At 38.5% G+C, this 20,386-nt stretch overlaps 1 protein-coding gene across 1 annotated transcript in view; it reads right to left on the reverse strand.

Annotated features, from left to right (window-relative positions):
* The window catches only part of WASL (WASP like actin nucleation promoting factor), a 42,102-nt gene that overhangs the window by 13,988 nt on the left and 7,728 nt on the right, over positions 1-20,386 (reverse strand). Inside the window, exons 2-5 of the mRNA XM_080936254.1 lie at positions 4,733-4,867; positions 3,473-3,559; positions 2,751-2,847; positions 562-585 (exon numbers count right to left, since the gene is read on the reverse strand). Of these exons, the coding sequence (XP_080792380.1) occupies positions 562-585; positions 2,751-2,847; positions 3,473-3,559; positions 4,733-4,867 (343 nt within the window). The remainder of the gene's footprint in view (positions 1-561; positions 586-2,750; positions 2,848-3,472; positions 3,560-4,732; positions 4,868-20,386) is intronic.

The raw sequence follows: 20,386 nt of genomic DNA on the forward strand, positions 1-20,386 counted from the left end.
CCTAGCGCATCATTTTGCCCTTTAACAATACTATGAAATGTTTTGTTCTACATGTACTTTATGCTTATGGTAACTAGAGATTTCAATGCATACTATCAAACCTCTAAAAAAATCAAGTACTGACAAAAATATATCCTTATAATTTTATGTCAAAATGCTTTTAAAAATCTGTACATGTATGTCTCTTTTTAAAAATAAAGTAGTAAGAAAAAAAAATACCAATACTATGAAAAACAAAAACCCGTCTCATGTATTTAACAAGAACAAGTTAGTACTACTTTTACACCAAAAGGCTAACACTATAAACTGAAGACTTAAAACCAAGAGCAGCCTTTAATGTTAGCATTCAGGAGACAGAGGCAGGTGGATCTCTGTTAGTTCAAGGTCAGCCTGATCTATGTACTTAGTTCTAAAACAGTCAGGGTTGTGTAGAGATGATTTCAATGACCACCACCCACCCTTTTTAATCATAACTATTAAGTATTAGTAAATATACATATTTCTACAAGAATTATTAAATTGTGATTTAAAACTTTTTATCAGTGATCATCAAAAGCTTACCGTTTGGAGCATCTCGTCTTTTTTCTGTTAGAATAAAAAAAAAGCATTAAAAACATACATATCTAATGAAAGTTAAATCTTTGTCATACACTTCATTAAACTCTTACTCTTGTAGAAGGTTAAGAATCTTCGTGAAGAACAGAGAAGTATGAAGATATCCCAGTAGATAAAATAAGTGTATTCTGTACTTAAGAATATGATGTGAGGGGAGCCATGGAAACTGGACTGCAGGATCCAGGGAACGCAGCCAGTCAGCAGGTCTATCAGGGAGTCGGGATAAGCTCACAGTCAAGGGCTGGGAGCTGGAGGAGGTCTCAGGTGGGAGGACACGTGACACGGTAAAACCTACATCCAAAGTACTGTGTGCAGAGCGCAGGGAAGCAACGGAGAGCAGACTAGGGAACTAATGATATGTGGAGAGTAGCTGCTGGGCTAATAAATGACAACTAAGCTTCAGTTTATACAAGAACCACAGAGGGGCCTGAGTAAGGACTGAAGCCAACAGAAAGATCTCATTAGGAAAGGGAAATAGAATAAATATTTATGGATGGGTAGGTGAGATTTTTCTGAGGATCCAGTGGGAATGGGAAGGAATATGGGGAGATAAAATTAGGGAATTTGAGGGATACACACATGCACACATGCTCTAAAGCAAACTTCAACAACCTTGTTTGCTGGAGGCAGGTCTTGCTAGGTAGCACTGGCCGACATAGAAGTGTCTGTTGGTCAGGCTGACCTTAAATCCACTGCTCAGGTTATAGGCATGCACAACCATGACTGATTGGTTTAAAGAATTTTAAATATCATTTCTACATATTTTTCTAATATAAACTTTTCTGAAATCAGATGAGAAATATTAGTGACTAGTGTAATAACATAATCAGCTTATAAATAATGAATCCCATCAGTAATAGCTCAATTGGTAGCTAAATGAAAAGTCCTACCAATGAAATACACAGATGTAATATTCCATCTCGTGATCAGATGAAGCAACAATCTGATCATTTAAAAGAGCAATTTCTATACTGTCAATCTTTAGTTTTCAGACTGACATTAATCTCTGCAATCAAATTAAAAAATAATTAAGTTATTACTTAAATGTAAAATATGCTGAGATAAATAAAAGTATTTAGAGCAATTTCTGAAGACATAAATGGCTTGGTTAGAAGCTATTTAAGTGAAAAAAATCCGAAACATTTGGCTGAATAAGAAAGAATCTGCGGCTCCTGTGGGACAGTTGCTAGTTGTTAACAGTGTTAGTATGCTGAGTGTGGGATGTCTTAGGACTACACACACTACAACGAGGAGTACTATGTGCAAACCCTAACACGTACGTGCATTATAAATATGTAATTTCTCAAGTATGCAGAAAACAAAGATGCAATATGAATTATGAGGGGCTTCATGAATCTAAAGGAACAAACACTGTGTGTGCTATGAGCCAAGTTTGTCAGAAAAGTACAAGGACAGGCAGATCCTGAATTCAAGGCCAACCTGGGATAGAGCAAGGTTAGGCTCAGTCACGGAAACGGTAATTTCGGGACAGGTTCGATCTCTGAATTCTTCTGCTACGTTAAGAAAAAAGTGTATGCTTGCTCTATCTCCTAAGAATCAAAGGAGGGGGGTGGTGTCATGGAATGCAGATTCACAGGATAATCAAGGGAACCAGAGGTAAGTAAATGAATTGCTATGTAAATAAAAGCTGGGCTTCTGGTGCACAGGAGATGAGCTGGCAGATGGGAACAGCAGTTCCTCAGCGTTTTCTCTACCGAGAGCTGCGCTGCCTGGAGATGTCTGGAGAGCGAAAACAGCTCTTCCATAATTCTCTTTAAACAGGATTTCTCACTTGGTTGGAAAGATCCATTAATTTTTTATAGCAACTTTTCTGACTTTGGTCAGAAAACCCATGAGCCATCCAGACAGCTTTTACAATTGTTCCTAGCAGAGAGAGAGCTGTGTTAATCAGAGTTTTTAGAATAGCAAGAAAAAGCTGTCTAGAACAGAGAAGAACACACACACACACGGGGGGGTGGGGGGGTACACAGTCAGTCAGTCAGTCTGGGAAGCCATCTCAGTAAAACCTAGGCCACCAGCTTGGACCACGATTTGACGTTGAGAATCTGTCTGATAACTAGTTTGCTGGTTCATGTTATGTTTAGAACACAAAAGGAAAAGCAAGAAGTATTTACCAGATTTCCTTTGTCGTCGGCCCAACAGGTCTGTAACTGCTTTTCGGAACTTTTTTGCTTCTTCTTCATTGGCAAAATTAAGAGCTACTTGACAAGTCTGAAGTATTTCCATCAAAAAGAACAAACAACAAAGTGCATGAACTTAGCTTTCTATAACAAAAATAATGACAATCCTGAGAAGTACACTTCTAAAGGAGGAAAGCTATACTTTAAGTAACTTTAAGACAAAAAGCTCAGAAAAGTAACTAAGACTATCAGAAATGCTTCCTTGCTTGGCAGAAACCTAACAACTAAATACTTCTCCAGAAAAAAAAAATGTTTGATTTCAACAGAACTTTATAAACACAGATTGAAACAAGGCCACTGGGGTGGTCTGAATGAAAAAGGCCCCCATGATCTCCCAGCTGGTAGAACTGTCTGGGAAGGATAAGGAAATGTGGCCTCCCTGGACTGTGGGTGGGCCTGAGGCTTCACAGCTGGAACCATTCCAGGTGGCTCTTTTTGCCTCATGCTTGCAGAACAGACGAAAGCTCTCAGTGACTGCTCCTGAGCCTCCCCGTAGCTGATTACTGACATGATGGCCAGACTCCACCTCTGAAACACTAAGTCCCAACTAAATCCTTTCCTCTGTAACTTGCCTTGCCCATGGTATTGCTTCACAGTAATAGAAAAGTAATAAGACCAGCTAATAATTATCAAGACAAAAAGAGGACAGGACTTACATCTCCAGCAAAGGTATGAAAATATCCTCTAGGACTATTATATACAAAGTTATTGTACAGCTCTTGTTCCCACAGTAATTTCCCATCCTAAAAAAGAAGAAAAGTTACAATCTCCTAAAAATATTCTTCTAGGACTAAAAGCAGACAATTCTTTAAAGGAACTGTTTCTATAAAAGACTTTTAGGAACATATATTTGTCATACATGTATAACATCCACAAGACAGTAACGAATTGAAGCCTATTTATAAGTGGTTCATTCAGCAGGGTAAGCACTTCCAAGTACACTGTAGCGAGTGTGGGCTACTAGATTACTGGTATCACCTAAGCCAGAGAGATGCTCCGCTGTAGTTCCACTAGCTATGCTTTAGTTACAGTATTACCTCTTACTCTCCTCCATTACAGATGCAGATCAAATACACTTTCTGAATTCTAGACTTTTGCAGAGTGGCCTAAGGAAACATTAGTACAAGTCCTATCAACCATGCAACAGCAAGACAGGCGAGGTGGGCAGTGAGCTGGGTGTCTTGAGTAAGTAAAAAGTAAAGTTAAAGAAAATAAAAGAATATAAAATAAAGAAAATAAAAGGAAGAAAGACAGAAAGGAAGGAAGGAAGGAAGGAGGAAAGAGAGAAACCATCTTAGCCAGGGAGTGGTGGACCCTTTAATCCCAACACTCTGGAGAAATTGGCAGGTAGATTTTTGCAAATTCAAGCCTAGCCTGTTTTACAAAGGGAGTTCCAAGACAGCCAGGGCTATACAGAGAAACCCTGTCTCACAAAGCCAAAAATCGAACAAACAAACAAAAAAACCCCTAAACCCAATTAAAAAAAAAAAAAAAAAACTCAGCTTTTAGACTAACATAAACAAAGCCGGTCATGTTCACAGATTCTTCCTTATGTTCTATGTGTTCTTTTCTGGTCTGACTCAAAGGGAACACTGCTAAGATTTGGGAACAATGCATACACTATTACATTGAACATTAAAAACGTTAAGAAAGAACAAAACCAAAAAAAACTGTCTGACAGCAGATGACTAAAGGACAGAAAACAAAGTCACAGATAAGAGAATGTCTCAATAGTCTTATCTGGGCTCCAACTCAGTTCCAATATCCATATTTAGGTATCAACAACAAACCTCACTCTTATATCAATTTAAACACACACACAAGACAATCAGAGCATCTAGCCTAAATTATAACCAAGTTAGACAACTTAACCAACAAAAATGTTAAAATCAAAATCAAATCAAAACAAAACTTACCTTAATGTCAAATATTCTTAAAAAATAAGATCTCTGAGGATTGTCCTTAACAAGACAAGCAACACCACTGCACTTCTTTGACCACATACAGTTCCGATCAGCTGCATATAACTGCACCACTGCTGAAGACATAGTCTGCAAAATACCAAGGGAACAGCCATTACCTCCAGCCCCACAGGCATCCTGATCCCTGAAGCAGAGCCAGGACCACCCAACCACGATAGCATCCAGAAAGAGAACACTTATCCTCTTAAGTCACTTCTTTTTAAAGTTATAACTAATTTAATGCCCATACCAATAATCATTGAAAAGTCACATTTATCAACTCTTAAACTGCATCTAGAAATATGCGCTTACAAATACTAAGCCCACGTAACCATCATTGTTATGTGATTGTAACCTCACGCTACTCTCAAGAAACACAAAGCATATAAACGAGTCAGATACAGAAACTAATGAGAAAGCTCAGGTGTGCAACTTCAGAGTCTAGATTCTCACCTCCCCTTAATTTTACTGCATTTTCAGGACACGGACATTTAAACAGTGGGACTATCCTATCAGGAAAAACCGACTTCTATAAAACAGTAGGGCTTTTTTTTTTTTTTAATGTTAAAATTTTGAAGGTAGCTACTTATTTCTCTTAAAGTGGCACTCATATACAGAGACAGCACTGACAAATCTGAAAATAACAATTATAGCTTCTAGACCACTAATCTCATTCCTAAACCAAAATACAAGGAACTATGAAAAAATTATCTTTTAAATGTAAATATTAAAGTAAATTATGTCCTGAGTCATTTCCCAGTTTCAATTAGCATATATTATGCATAATAGTGGGTTCCATTATAACATTTTCATAAGGCACAACATGTACTTTGAGAATATGTTCTCCCCATAACTTTTGTTCACCCTACTCCCAAATAATCCTTTTCTTCCCAACCAGTTTCCTTCTGCTTCATGAATCCTGGGATTTTAAACATACATAATCTACATAATCAAAAGTAGGATCTGATTAAATAATTATGATGTATAAGTTCAATAAAAATGGGCACTGTATAGGCAGCAGACTATATTATGACATGGAGGTATGGTATATTGTTATCATCTAATTACTTCTGGTGACTTCCTTTTGGCAAAAGAGTTCCTTTTAACTATTACATAAATAAATCTTTATTTATGTCAAAATCAGGAATGTAAGATCAGTAGACAACTAAGAATGAGTTTATACAGACATCCTGGGTTTCCATGTTCAATGCTGTATTTCTAACTAAAAACTTTCACCTAAGCTTCATGCACAGAACTTGGAGATTCGCACAAGAAACATTAAGAATCATGACGATAGCCTAGGAAGTGAAGGCTGTGTTGACTGGACACTGGCTGACATGGGACACTGAAGATTAAGCCTATGTGCCCGCCTCCCCACCAGTTCTCAGCCTGTGGACCAGGACCCTTTTGGGCGCCACATATTAGATAGCCTGCACATCAGATATGGACGTTACCATTCGTTCTCTTCAGTGTAACAGCAAATTATAGTTATGAAGCAGCAACTAAATAATTTTATGGTTGGGGTCACCACAACATGAAGAACTGTATTAAAGGGTTGCAGCATTATGAAGGTTGAGAACCATTTGCAACCTCATTAAAGAAAACATCAACAAAGAAAGACAGCATCAAATACCACTGGGGTGGGGGGCAAAAACCAAAAAACCACCAGAATTTTTATATTAGTAACAAGCTAGAGATTACAGCCTTTGATGTACTTCTGGCCAGAAGAGAAGAAAAAACCAAAAACAAAACCACAAAATACCAAGTCACCTGAGCATCTTTCTATTTATGTTAGTAAAACCTAACAGTTTTAGAAACATTAAAAAAGCATCTCCTTTCTAGAGGCTGAAACTCTACTGTCAGAAGCCCCTTTGTAAGGCATCAATATGAAGAAGACTGAAACACTATCGGGAGGTGTGTGCAAATGCAAAGACAATAAAAACAAGTCTACTATCAGTATAAATCTATCCACTCCGTTTTCTACTTTAAGTTGTCAAAGCTTAAAATGGCACATTATATAGCATTTTATAAAATCATATAATTATAATTAATTCATAATAACCACAGTATATGCAAAAATAGCTATCACATGTAACATTTAATATATAAATTCCAGGCAATAAAATAAACCAAGTATCCCTTAAATGAGATTAGCAGTGCCTTAATTAAATTTGTACAGAGATTCCTTCCACACTTTAAGGTAACTGAAGGCAAACACCTACACTGCTTATCTTTCACAGTCAAGGTTGTTAATGAAAAACAACCCGGGCATATCTAGGTCTCAATAGTCCAAGAAAAGATACTAGGATTATAAATCTGCTAAGCAGGACACAAATGCACTACAATCATGTTTACAGATTCAGAACCATCAGAGTTTATGTATTCCAGATAGGTCAGTACTAAGTAACTCAGCATAGCCTTCCTGCTGAGAAGTTTAATGTCAGAAACAAAGAGAGAGAGGTGGACCCTGGGAAGGGAAGAGATTTTCTTCCACTGCCCTTCAGCAAAGCATGGTCAACCCCAGGGCTGCAATCACTGCTCTTTCTTCTGTTTCTCTACAACCTTCCTATGTACCCACTTCTGTTATGTCTTGGCTTACCTGATTTTTTACCCAGCAAAAGATTGTAATTTCCCACAGCACCTGAAATACATTTGCAAACCCATACTTATAGTCTAGCCATACTCTGTACGCACACAAAGAAATACTTATTTTAAACTAGCATGTTGTGATTTTGATACTGATACTATGCACCACACCTACACATGAAGTAAACTCATCATTACCAGGAATGAAATTCTACTCAACAGAATATAAAAAGCAGAAAAGTAAGCAAATAAAAATATTTGGTTGAATTCTTATAAAGTGATCTATCTCATAGATTATAAAGTGAAGAAGTTTTAAAATAAAACTACTTTTTGTTTAACATCAACCTCAAAACAGAAATCTGGACATAAAAACGAACAACAGCAACAAAAGTAAAACTGAAGCTGTGTTGGAAAGAGGCAAAGCAAAACTGACAAACAGAACCCCAAGTGAAGAAAATGATCATTGTCCATGAGCAACTGATCAATGAGCAAAATGATCTTCAGCCACTGGCTCACTGCATATTAGTGATGTAGAAACTACTATGGAAGAATATTGATGTACCAAGTGTTTATGAAGTATCTACTACATATGCAGGATGGTAGTAAGTACTCCAAATAGAGTTGAAAACAGAAATGAACTGGACAGACTTAATCGTTGTGAGCATGTAGTCTAAGAACACTGTAACTGTTACAGAGGAGGAATGTGATTGAGCAAGAAAAACATAAAAACCTCAATACAGAAGGGTTTCCTAAAGTACTATTTTACCCAGAAGATGGAAATAGATGGATGAGGGGACAGAGAGGGTAAGGTACTTTGGGGCACTGTGAGGGATCACGAGGTGAAGGAAACATGGAAGGGAAAAACTTAGCACTACTACTAAAGTAACACCAACCTAACTTTAACTCAGTGGTTGTACAGAGAAACATCCATAGTTTGGAAATCATAATTGGAGATATAGGGTTCTTGCAAAGGCTCCTGGTGCCTCGCCATCCACACTCTGACCTGTCTTCCTTTTTGCTCACTCTGAAAATGTCCATAGAATTTGTTTCGACCAAAGTACTACAGTAAATCAATGTTTGGAAAATATTTGTATATTGTGATGTTTTCCTGGAAGTCAGAGTTGCTCTAAAAACTTGGGATCAAAGAGAAACTAGGTGCCGCCAAAGACAAGCTCATTTGCCAAGTGGTGAGAAATCAACTGGCACTGTTTCAAGTCCTAAAGAAGTAGGCCTGTTTGCAGTAATGGGTAAGGACACTGAAAACTGCTTATACTAGAGAACCTATCACCTCTAACAAACAGTTCTAGCTTTTTTCTCTATTTGGCCATAGCAGACATGTACTTTCAATTTCAAATAAATCACAAAAACTTTAGGCCACTACCATTACCTGAACATTTTGAAGGGAGAAGACATTTCTTCTTTCTTTCCTTTTCTTCTCCTTCTTTTTTTTTTTTTCCCTTTTATTGGATATTTTCTTTATTTACATTTCAAATGTTATTCCCTTTACTGGTTTCCCCGCCTGAAACTCCCCCATCCGATCCCCCTCCTCCTTTTTTATGAGGGTGCTCCCTGACCTACCCACCTACTCCTTCCTGCCTCCCCACCCTTGCATTCCCCTACACGGGGGCACTGAGCCTTCATAGGACCAAGGGCCTCTCCTCCCATTGATGCCTGACAATGCCAACCTCAGCTACATAAGCAGCTGGAGCCATGTGTCCTTCCATGTGTACTCTTTGGTTGGTGGTTTAGTGCCTGGGAGCTCTGGGGGCTCTGGTTGGTTGATATTGTTGTTCTTCCTTTTGGGTTGCAAACCCCTTCAGCTTCTTCTTTCCTTTCTCTAATTCCTCTATTGGGGACCCTGTTCTCAGTCCAAAAGCCTCTGTATTTGTCATGCTCTGGCAGAGCCTCTCAGGAGACAGCTGTATCAGGCTCCTGTCGGCAAGCACTTCCTGGCATCCGCAATAGTGTCTGGGTTTGGTGATTGTATATGAGGCTAGATCCCCAGGTGGGGCAGTCTCTGGATGGCCTTTCCCTCAGTCTCCGCTCACACGTTGTCTCTGTATTTCCAAGGTCTGGCTGCTCACGTATACCAAGTCATGCTATGTAACTTTGCTCCTTAGTTTAAAACTATTGGTTAAGCAAAGATGCCTAAAGTCTAGAGCTGGGCAGAAGAAAGGCAGGTGGGGCTTTGGTGCCCAGGTTTGGGGTCTGAGACAGAGACCAGGAGGGGAAAAGAGAGAAGGTGGAGAAGAGAAGGCACCATGGGGTAGGTCAATCATGAAAACATGGCCATGAGAGCTGCCAAACAGAACGGCTCAGATGAAACATAGCAAGTCACATTTCAGGGTTATTTACAAGGAAGTAGACAAAACAGCCATAGAGCGGTGATATCTGCTCAGCTCCAATGCTGCCTTTTCTTTGGGAACTAAGTGATCTAAGGCAGGGTAGAAACATCCTTTTGAAGTTTGTTGGATTCTGATGATGAAGCCTCAAGTTTGGATTGGAAGTTTCAGGGACTGAAGGTGGTCTCCAAGGGTTCCCAACTCAGCTACTGAAGGTTAACATTACCTTAAATTAGAATTTAAATCCTGATACCAAGGCCTGGAATGGGGGTGGGGTCCGTGGTAGTGCTTTTCCTGTGGGCACAGTTCAGGACGACAAGGCGAGAGGCAGGCTTGGTGGCTGCTGCAAGGACCTGACTACTGCAGGAGCCAGAGTCACAGTGCTCCTGTCATCTCGTCACCTGTGTCATCAAGTGCACAAAGACCCCAGTGAAGGAGCTGGAAGGGTCTGCAACCCCATGGGAAGAACAACATTAACCAACCAAACCCTCCAGAACACCAACCTTTGTGCACACACTGAGAGACCTACAGCTCCAGCTGCACATGTAGCTGAAGATAGCAGTGTCTGGCATCAGTGTGAAATAGGCTTTTGGTGCAGGGAGGGCGTGTTTTCCCAATGTAGGGGATGCCAAGGCAATGTGGTGGAGAGGGTGATCAGGAGGGAGTGCACCTTTGTGAAGGCAAATGGAGGGGGAGGGGAAAGGGGTATGGGAATGGAGTGGGGGAAAGGGGTATGGGAATGGAGTGGGGGGAAAGGGATAACATCTCAAATGTAAATACCGAGTATCTAATAAAAAAATGAGAAAAAAAAAAAGAGTCGCTGGGGTTAAGGTGTCTCTTCATAGCAGTAAAACCCTAAGACACCCTTATTAAACTGAATTTCCTTATGTCTGATCAGTACAGAGTGTAAGCAAAATAGTAAGGGAAACAGTTTCCAGTCATAGTAAGAATCGTTTGTTGCAGCCCATTCTTAGAGGGCTTAGACAAAAAACTGTATCAGTGGTCAGGGCCTTCTCTCAGGTTCTCATCCTTATAAGACAGTTTGTGTCCTACAATAATAAAGGACTTTGGGCCAAGTAAATAGTGCATAAAATGTATAGTGTCCAAGTGTTTACATAGGGAGTGCAGTCTTATGTAAGTGTTAAAATCAGTTCAATGAAGTATTTAATCTATTTAATCAAGTGTAAATAAAGGGTAACCCATGTTAGAAAAAGAAATACTTTTAGCAAAATCATTAGGAATTTAAAAATTCCTAATAACTAATTTAAATCTTTCAACCTCAAAATTACCAAAATTATATACAACTGAAATTTTTGCTGTAACTAAGAAAATTATTTGCTTAATCCATTGAACAAAGCAGTTTAGCTGGACAACAGGGTATTATACGTGGTTTTAAAGAAAGGAAGGGCAAGGTGCTTCTTAAGTAAGGACAAATGTTATGTGAAGCAAACAAGATGTAAAACGAAAGTCAAGAGCATATTAACAACTGTGCAGAGGATGAGGAAGTCCTAGGCCTTTGCCCATAGTAATCGCAGAGATGGAACTAGTTCCCAGTGCCACATCCTAGTACTTTTGTGTGTGATGAGGTTAAAGATGGAGGAGCAGTTGGGAAATGCAGACTAATAGAAAAGAAACTTCTGTTAATTTTTACATAGCTATTTTTGCTTTTAAGTCCGGTGGATGTTTAGATTTTCAAAACTTAAAGACCTGTTCAAGTCACATCATAGTATTAGTCTTGCAAAAGAAAAGATCATCTTTCTGACAAACTGCAATGTAGGAAAAATTTAAGTTGCATTTGAGCCATATGCTTAGAAATTAAAAGGTTGCTTAATACCATGTTAGGTAGCCACTGAGGCTAACGTTAGAAGCAAGCTTTGTCTACTACAGGTAAAAAGGCCTATCTACAATGAAAGCCAAGTCTTTCCAACTCTTAAATGTGACTAACCTGAACAGGTAAAGTAAAAGTAACCTGCTTTAAATTCTGATTCTACATTTGCCATTCTGTGTTTTGTAACTCGTTATTATCCAAGCCCTTAAATAAAGCCAGAGACAGATGCCTACATATATGTACAGCCATGTTTGGTTTGGACTTCCACATAAACAAAGTGGGGGGACATAGAAGTAATGTTAACTGAGAGCAAGCAACACATAAGACAACCGTTAATGGCCCCGGATAGAGGTAAGGCTTGCGATCTTCACGTCTTTTCTTCCTTTCAATCAGATCAGCTTCCAGCAATTTCATAAATCCAGTGGCAATGGATTATGACAAGGAAGGAGGGAGCTGATCAAGGTTCCACTGATTGCTACTGCTTTATTCAGAGCATCCCAGCCTCCTGCTGCTGCTCAAGATTTACTGTTACTTTGTTTTGGATTCCATGAGATCCTGTGGTGGCTAATAAATTCCTTTTTGATTAAATCAGTCAAAGTCAGTTTCATTATTTGTTTAAAAAAAAACTTTACCTAAGACTACGGAATGTGGAGATGCAGAGGGAGAGTCACACCCACTTTACACGTAGGAAGCACAGCTTATGTACTTTGGGGCATTTCTAAAACATAAATCAAACTACTCTGAAATATCTGAAGATTTTTTTTTATCTACAGAATTCCAAATACAACTATTAACAACTATTTAGAATGAAACTTGTGCTGAAAAACTTACTTGTATTTCTTAATTATTAGCCCTGGAAATAACTGGTTTTGTACAAGAGGAAATTAAAACATGTTTACTAATCTGCTCAGTCCTACACAGAAGTACCAACTAAAGGGTGGAAGCCAAACTGCCTCACAATGGACCCCACAACTCTGAACCAACCCAAAAATATTAATCATAACCACACACAACTTACTTACGCAGAAAGACAAGGTGGCTCAGCAACAAGAGCAAGAAAAAAATAGTACGGCCATCTCAGTTACAAGAGAACGATGTGACAAAATTCAACACCCGCTCTAGACAAAAGGAGCGTTTTTAACCTGATGGAGAAATCATACACACCTTGCTCTGTCCGTTTATACCAAGAAAGTGTGCAGTCCTCCCACCTGTATTGTAATCACAGTCCATAATGCAAGTAAGAACAAGAAACCAGGCACAAGGATTAGAAAAAGAAGTAAAATTGAATTCTTCATAGAAGACATGGCTGTGGGGAATAAAAATGTAAAGTCTACTACAAACCAATTACACCTAATTATTTTAGGTGTGTGTGTGTATGTGTGATGCACTTCTGTACTAGTCCAGAAGGGGTAACCGAATCTCCCAGTGCCAGAAATCAAACTTTCTCCTCTTTAAGAGCTGCAGTCACTTTTAACCACCAAGCCATCTCTGTAGCTCCAACTTAAATAGGTTAAAGGATACGCGGTCAATACAGTACATGTGTGTATTCATAAATTATATATAAAGTAAAGTGCCGCCTCCATCGACAATCAGCAATTTAAAAGTAGATACTGAGATGTCATGTTCATAACCTAGAAGACGCTACAACTGATGAGTGGTTATCATGGCACTCAAGTCACCTACCTACTTCTGAAAAAGTGATGTTCAAACCACCCAGAATTCCTAAGACAACCTTAAATAGAAAAAAAAAGTTGACTTACTGATTTTAAGATTAAGGATAAGAACTCAATAATCAAATCAATATTGTACTAACAAACAAAATTAAAAACACAAATTAACAGGACAAATGAAGTCCACTGAGCAAGAGGAAAGGCCCTGAGAAAATGCTCTAACTCAAGGAAGGAAAGCTTTACAAACTGCCCTACTCAATTAGCAGAAAAAAGGGTGTATCTGCAATGAAAGCGTCCTACAATCAGCCATAGGATTCTTCTGCACTCTGTATGAAAACAAATAGGTGGGTAATAAAACTAAACAAACTTAGAATCACTAACATTCTATTAAGAAGCTGTCATTGTGATTTCAGCAAAGGCCCAGACATCTTAGAAATCAAAAGACATTCTTTAAAAAGAAAAATCTTTATGATAAGAAAAATGAGTAGCCAACCCAAAGACATCACTGGAGTAACCTAGATGAGACAATGTTAGAAGTTAGATGAACGTTTCTAAGTTCTGCCATCTGTCCAAATACAAAATGGCTACCACACTACAAACGGCAGACAAGCCAATGAATAAAGAACAAAGGCCAAATGGTCAACAGCCATCGGCATCAGCAGTCCTCAAGGGGACATGAGAGAATCACTGGGAGACCATGCTATATCCACTGCCAGCAGCCAAATCACAGACCACACCAAATGTTAGAGAAAACAGCTGAATCTCACTGGAAGGTCAAAATTGGCAAGGCCTCTGGCAGACAGTTCTTTACAAAAAGAAATATACATCTACCCTGCAGTATTGAAATTCACTAGAAACAAAAATATACATAAAGTTCATGAAACAGTTATAGCAGCCTCATCTATAACAGTGAAAACCACAGTAGCAACCCCACTCAAAACCACAGATGATTTAAATATAAGAATAAACATATCATATTTATCAATGAACCATTACTGAACAAAGAATGAAAACCTAGGTAGTAAAATAGATGAATCTTAAAATGCATTGTGTGAAAAAGGTCAAAGCAGGCAAAAAAAAAAAAAAAAAAAAAAAAAAAAAAAAAAAAAAAAGCCTTAATGACAAAAGAAGAAAACAATGGGATAGAAACACTATATTTGAGGCATTAAATATTTTTAAACATATTTTGAAGGTAATGGTTATATTGTATATTATGTATATTTTACATTAATTATACATTAAAAATCTTTTGCACACGTGCATGCAGTATATACAACATTGAACCCTGAGCTTACCAACTCAGTCTAGCCTGCCAGTTTGCCTCAGGCATCCTGTTTTTCTGTCTCCCACTTCTATCAGCCCCACCCCCTACCTCCACACCTCTAAAACAGAAACAAGAAAACCAAACCAACCTAACCAAAAAAGGCAGTTTCCTCCACCACGACAGTGTTGGACTGCATGGTCTATGGCTTCCCTCAGGAAGCATTAAATCCACATATCAATTATGTCCTATGGTAATGACATGCTCACTGACAAGAAACAATGTCCATAAAAGGATGAGTGTGCATACAGGGTGTGTCATCTGAGAATAAGTGTGTGAGCGGTGTCTTTTATTTAGTCATTCATGAAAAACAAAGCCTATTAAGGTCTGAAGAAAAACACAAGCACCACTTCTGCATACGACTCACAGGCTGTAGTGCTATGCTGGCTTTGCTCTGCAGCCTGCTTGAGCACACCCAGAACATGGCCAGCTAAAGGAGACTTCACATGTTTAGTCATGATGTAAACAGAAGTGAAACAACTTTTAGCAAACCTTAAAGCACAGTTCCTGCATTAACCAGGTGTCATGAGGTAGCATGATGCATTGTTTCTGTACTGTCTTGAAATGCAGAGCACGCTTCCTCATACTGAACATCTCAGTTTGAACTAGGAACCTTCCAACTGTCTAAAGCTCCATGGTCAGTGGCAATATATAGTGGATCTTTAATAACGAGCACTGTCTTTAATAAGAAGTAATTTTAAAATAAGTCACCTGATTGATATCAGGGCCTTTCCAAAACCTCCCAGCTGGGTATTGCATAACTTTCTGGATTACTTTAAGCTGTTTGCTAGCACTCTGTGAAGAAGCTTGTTTTTAGAAAGGAACAGGTTGGGCTGAAGGCTTATGGAACACTACCAAAATCAGCATAAAGTGCCACACTAACACTCGTCCCCTGGGAAGAATGCGCATGAGAACAAAGCTCAATGATGGTTCTGATGTCCCCAATCCAACAGTGGGTTCCTGAAGCACATTCTGAACATCAGCTCACTGAAGAAATGTTCTCCCATTCTAGGATAAGGACAAGAATTACAATGAACTGTCTTCAGAAGTCATGCAAGCATTCAGAGTAATGAAGTACTTAAAATGTTATGAAAAAGTCCCTCAACATAGAATTCTGTATTCAGCAAACTGCTTATCAAAGGTAAATAAATAGTTTCTCAAACACAAATTAAGGGAGTTTACAACCAGTAAGACCAACTTACCAGAAATCCCAAAAGTTCTACAGAGTAGGAAAATAAGATCACTGTGACCATTAATTTTGGTTGTCAACTTGTTGGGATTTAGAATCTCCACAAAGGGCTGTAGCTGGCTCAGTGGGTTAAAGGGTGCCAAGCCAGAGGACCTGAATTCAATCCCTGGGACTCATGTGGTACAAAGTATAAACTGACGCCCACTGTGTTCCTTATGTAAATCGCTTATGATCACAGACACAAGAAAAGGAACTAATGTTGAGATATATAGACTTTGGGTCTGGGCAAGAGCTTGTTTGAGTAGCTACATTAATACAACTACGTGATATGTTATACTTGTACATTACTTTCAATAATATGACTTTTACTTTTAAGAATGAAAAGGAACCAAAACAGACAGAAACTCAATTATATAAAAAGGCTAAATGAAATACGTAATATATTATTTTTAATTGATATAACAAAAGTTAATTATTTAGTAAAAGAAACCTATTCAATGACAACAGCTTTTAAACTATGATTATAGAGTTTTAAATAAGTAAAAACGTGGCAGCCATGGTCTACACCATGTTGCCATCTTTCTCCTCTCTGCCTTCAACTTGTCTGTAAGATGTGACCTCTCAGCTACTGCCATCATGCTCAGACGTGACAATCACAGATTCATCCTCTGAAACTGTAAGCAAGCACCAATTACATATTTTCTTTGATGAGTTGTCTTGGTCACGGTATCTCTTCAGAATAAAAGAACAATAAGTAACTAAGACAGCAGCAGATTTATATGGGGGGACAGCACATGCACATAGTATATGTGAGTGTGTACCAACATAAAATAAAAACATTATCAAAATTTAGAATACTTGGCATTAATTAAAAATTCCCAAGCATATATAAAAGAAAGAAAGAAAGAAAGAAAGAAAGAAAAAAAGAAAGAAAGAAAGAAAGAAAGAAAGAAAGAAAGAAAGAAAGAAAAGGAACATAGCTTCACCTGAGCCAGTCAAGAAAACTCTGCCTTAGGACACTAGAACATTAGATGTGTCAGCCAGATGTGGTGGCAAAGCCTTTAAGCCCAGCACTTGGGAGACAGAGACAGGTGGATCTTTGAGTTTAAGACCAGATGAAATATTGATTAGAGATGTAGTAATAGCTATTATGTATAAAGTGAGAGAGAAAATAAAAAAGAAACAGGGTAGCAGTAACGTACAGGACAACCTTTAAGCAGTCTACCACGTGTATGACTGGCCTGTACAAAGGCAGGGTGGCATTTAAAAACATCTGAAGTTTTTCTAAAGTTGATAAACTAGTATAAACTATATGCCCAAGAAATAAATAAAAACAAAAACCAGCACAAAAACATTAAACAAACTATGCAAAGGAACATCATTAATGATTCCTCAAAAATACAATTAGTAACAGAAAATCTGAAAAGTAGTAAAAAAAAAAAAAGAATATTATTTGTGGAAAAAAGAGCTCACTCTTGCAGAGATTAAGGACAGCTATTCGCATGCATACAAAAAACACACCCAGGATAGAGACACTGAGATTACGGAAGGAAGAAAGCAAGAACACTAGCCGTGCTAAAGGAAGCCTCAGTGCTAATATTAATCTGAGATAAAGCTCACTTTAGAGAAAAGCATTCTGAGGCCCAAAGGCCACTTCACAATGCCAAAAGGGCCAATTGAACATGACATAACAACTGTACATACTTACACATACTTACACACCTAATAGTTCTAAAATATTTGAGGCAATAAAAAATACATAAAGCAGCCATAAATTAACAAGGGTAAAGCAGACACTATTGGTCAAATCTGACATAGTATAGCATGAGTGAGAACCCATGATATGGTGCTTAGAATAAATTTTTATTTTAAAAAATACTTGTTTTTATCTTATGTGTACTTGCCTGGATGTATGTATGGATACCATGTGCCTTTACAAGTTCAAGAAGATCAGAGGAGGGTGCTGGATCCCCTACAACTAGAGACACAGACAGTTGTGAGCTGCCATATGGGTGCTGGGAATTGAAACCAGGTCCTCTCCAAGAGCAGCAAATACTCAACTGATAAGCCAGCTTTCGACCCCTATACTCACTTTTTAAAAATAAGGGTATAGTTCTTATCAATTAGTTCAATAATTGCTATTATAAGAAAACCTAGAAAATGCAAATTAAGCACAAGGAAATAATAGGACCAGAATAGAAATCAATACAATAGAAAACAACACAGTAGAATCAATCAATAAAACTAAAATCAATGAGACTAAAAGCTGGCTGTTTTAAAAGCTGATTGTTTCAAAAGATAATAGTAGTGATCACTCTTTCACTGGAATGACTAGATGAGAGACATAATGGTAAAGAACCAGTCCCTTTAAAACAATGTGGGAAAAGAAAACATGAGGGAGACTCAGAGCAACCAAGATGCGTCTGTCTGTTGACAGCCATGGTACATGTTCATCTGCTACTTTAGTCTGCTTTTCATCCATTTGAGACTCCATAATAAAAAAATACTCTTAAAAAAAGCACGGGATAGACATATCTGTTTTTCATACATGTGTGTGTGTGCGTGCGTGCGTGTGTGTGTGTGTGTGTGTGTGTGTGTGTGTGTGTGTGCGCGCGCGCGCGCGCACATAAAAAAGGTTGGGAGTCAAGCCACTGAGGAGAAAACTTTTCAGATGGCGCCTAATCCACACAGGGCAAAACCAGGGAGAATGATCTGTTAACTCTGGGCAGTGTAGTGTCTGTATACACATATGTATGTTTAAATATTATTTAAACAAGTACAGCTGAGCAATACTTTTGTACTTAAAGAAATGCCTAGTGCCTAAGAAAATTACAAAACTGTAAAGGAAATCTGAATTTTCATTATCAATTTGGCACAATCTATGACCACCCGACAAGAGTCTAACTGAAGGGTTTGGATTGGCCTGTGGGCATGGCTATTGGGAGAATCTTAATTATGTTAATTGATTTGAGAAGACCCAGAGTAGGTGGCACTGTTGTCTGGGTTTGGATCCTGAATTGAGATAAAGCACTGTGGGTCTAACGTGACTCTTAGATACCTGCTGCCCTGACGTCCCTGTTAGGATGGACTGTGGTCTACATTGTCAGTTAAAGTAAATTCTTTCTTCCTACGTGGCTTTTTGTCAGTCTTTTCCTTTATCAAAGAAACAGGAAACAAAACCAATAAGAAGCTTCAGTGTATCAATTCTTTCTAATTAACCTAAAATCCAATGCCACTGTAAATCAGACGACTATTTTCTAGTGAAAGTGCATACTCATTTCTACTAAGAATACTTAGAACCAGGTACTAAGTACAGGCAAACTAATGTAACAGGAAGTTATTCACTACCCTTCAGGGTAGTGAAAGCCTTACTCTAACCAAACTGTATCATCACTGTAAAGCTACATTCACTGAAGACAAGAAGTAAATGAAAGAAACAGAGCATATAAATTAGCTTTAAGTCTACCTGAAAACCCCAAAATGTAAAGTACTATTTTCAAAGGGTGAAATATAGATTAGTAAATATATTCAATAAAAAATATTGATATAACAAGGTCCTACATCTGTGTCTCTCTTCAACAGTGTTTCTAGAGAACAGACTTGGGGACTCCCTTTAACTTTCAACTGGCTTCCACTCTCTCCAGCAGCAGCTTCTCGCCAGCCCCAGGAACAGTTATGACCATCTAGCTATGGACAACCTCCACAATGCAGAGCACTTATGGTCAGAGGTGTAGGCTGCAGTAAACTGCTGGTTATTTTGCACCTTCAGGAAACTGACAAATACCTCTTTCTGGGCTACACTTTCAGGCAATGTGGGCACTTCTTCCTAAACTCTTGAGAAAAAGAGGGCTCCAAGATACAAAACAGTCGGTAGTTAGGCTGTTCAGGAGGTACAGAAGCCTTCTCAAGACTGAGTGGGGGTAAAACCAGAGCACTAGAGAACCTGAACCAGGGCTTTCTGGAGCTTCTTGCCCTGGGTTTTGAACTAAGGATCTTTTATTTCTACAACTTCCTTAAGAGACACTTCCAGGATGAGGAGGTGAAGCTTAAGAAGATGGGGCTAGCTAGGCCCCAACTGTCCCTGGGGAAGTTTAAGAAGTACATCATCCGTAAGTACTACCAGAAGTCCTGGAAACCCACCAGAGGCTCCCGTGCTCGATAGCAGCAGTCAGCTGATGCCCGAGTCTCTCCTGCCCCTAAACAACTTTATAAGTGTCCCGTAGCCCCTCATCTCCCAAACCTTGAACCAAATGAAAATAAAGCTTTTGAAACGGGGTGTGTGTATGTGTGTGTGTGTGTGTGTGTGTGTGTGTGTGTGTGTAAGATTACAGTAACACCCACAGGAAAATTTAATATTAGCAAAAGATAAACCACAAATTACCAAAATACTATGATATGCACTACAATCTAATACCAATCAACAGTTCTTCCAAATTACTAAGAGAAAATAAATAGCCTAAGAAGAATATGCATGTTCAACAGATATGAAAGCTGTTCAGTTTCACTAAACCTACAAATCCAACAATGAGATTCTTTCTTTAAGTAAGACATTTTTAAAATGCCTCTCCCTGATGAAAAGGTAGTTTGTAACAATTGTTTGAAGGACAGATATGCAGTTATCTGCCCATGTGGTAATGTTTGTGTGCTAGCTTTATTTCTTACAACCTACTCTA

The sequence above is a fragment of the Micromys minutus genome, assembly GCF_963924665.1.
Source record: "Micromys minutus genome assembly, chromosome: 23".
Lineage (NCBI taxonomy): Eukaryota > Metazoa > Chordata > Mammalia > Rodentia > Muridae > Micromys > Micromys minutus.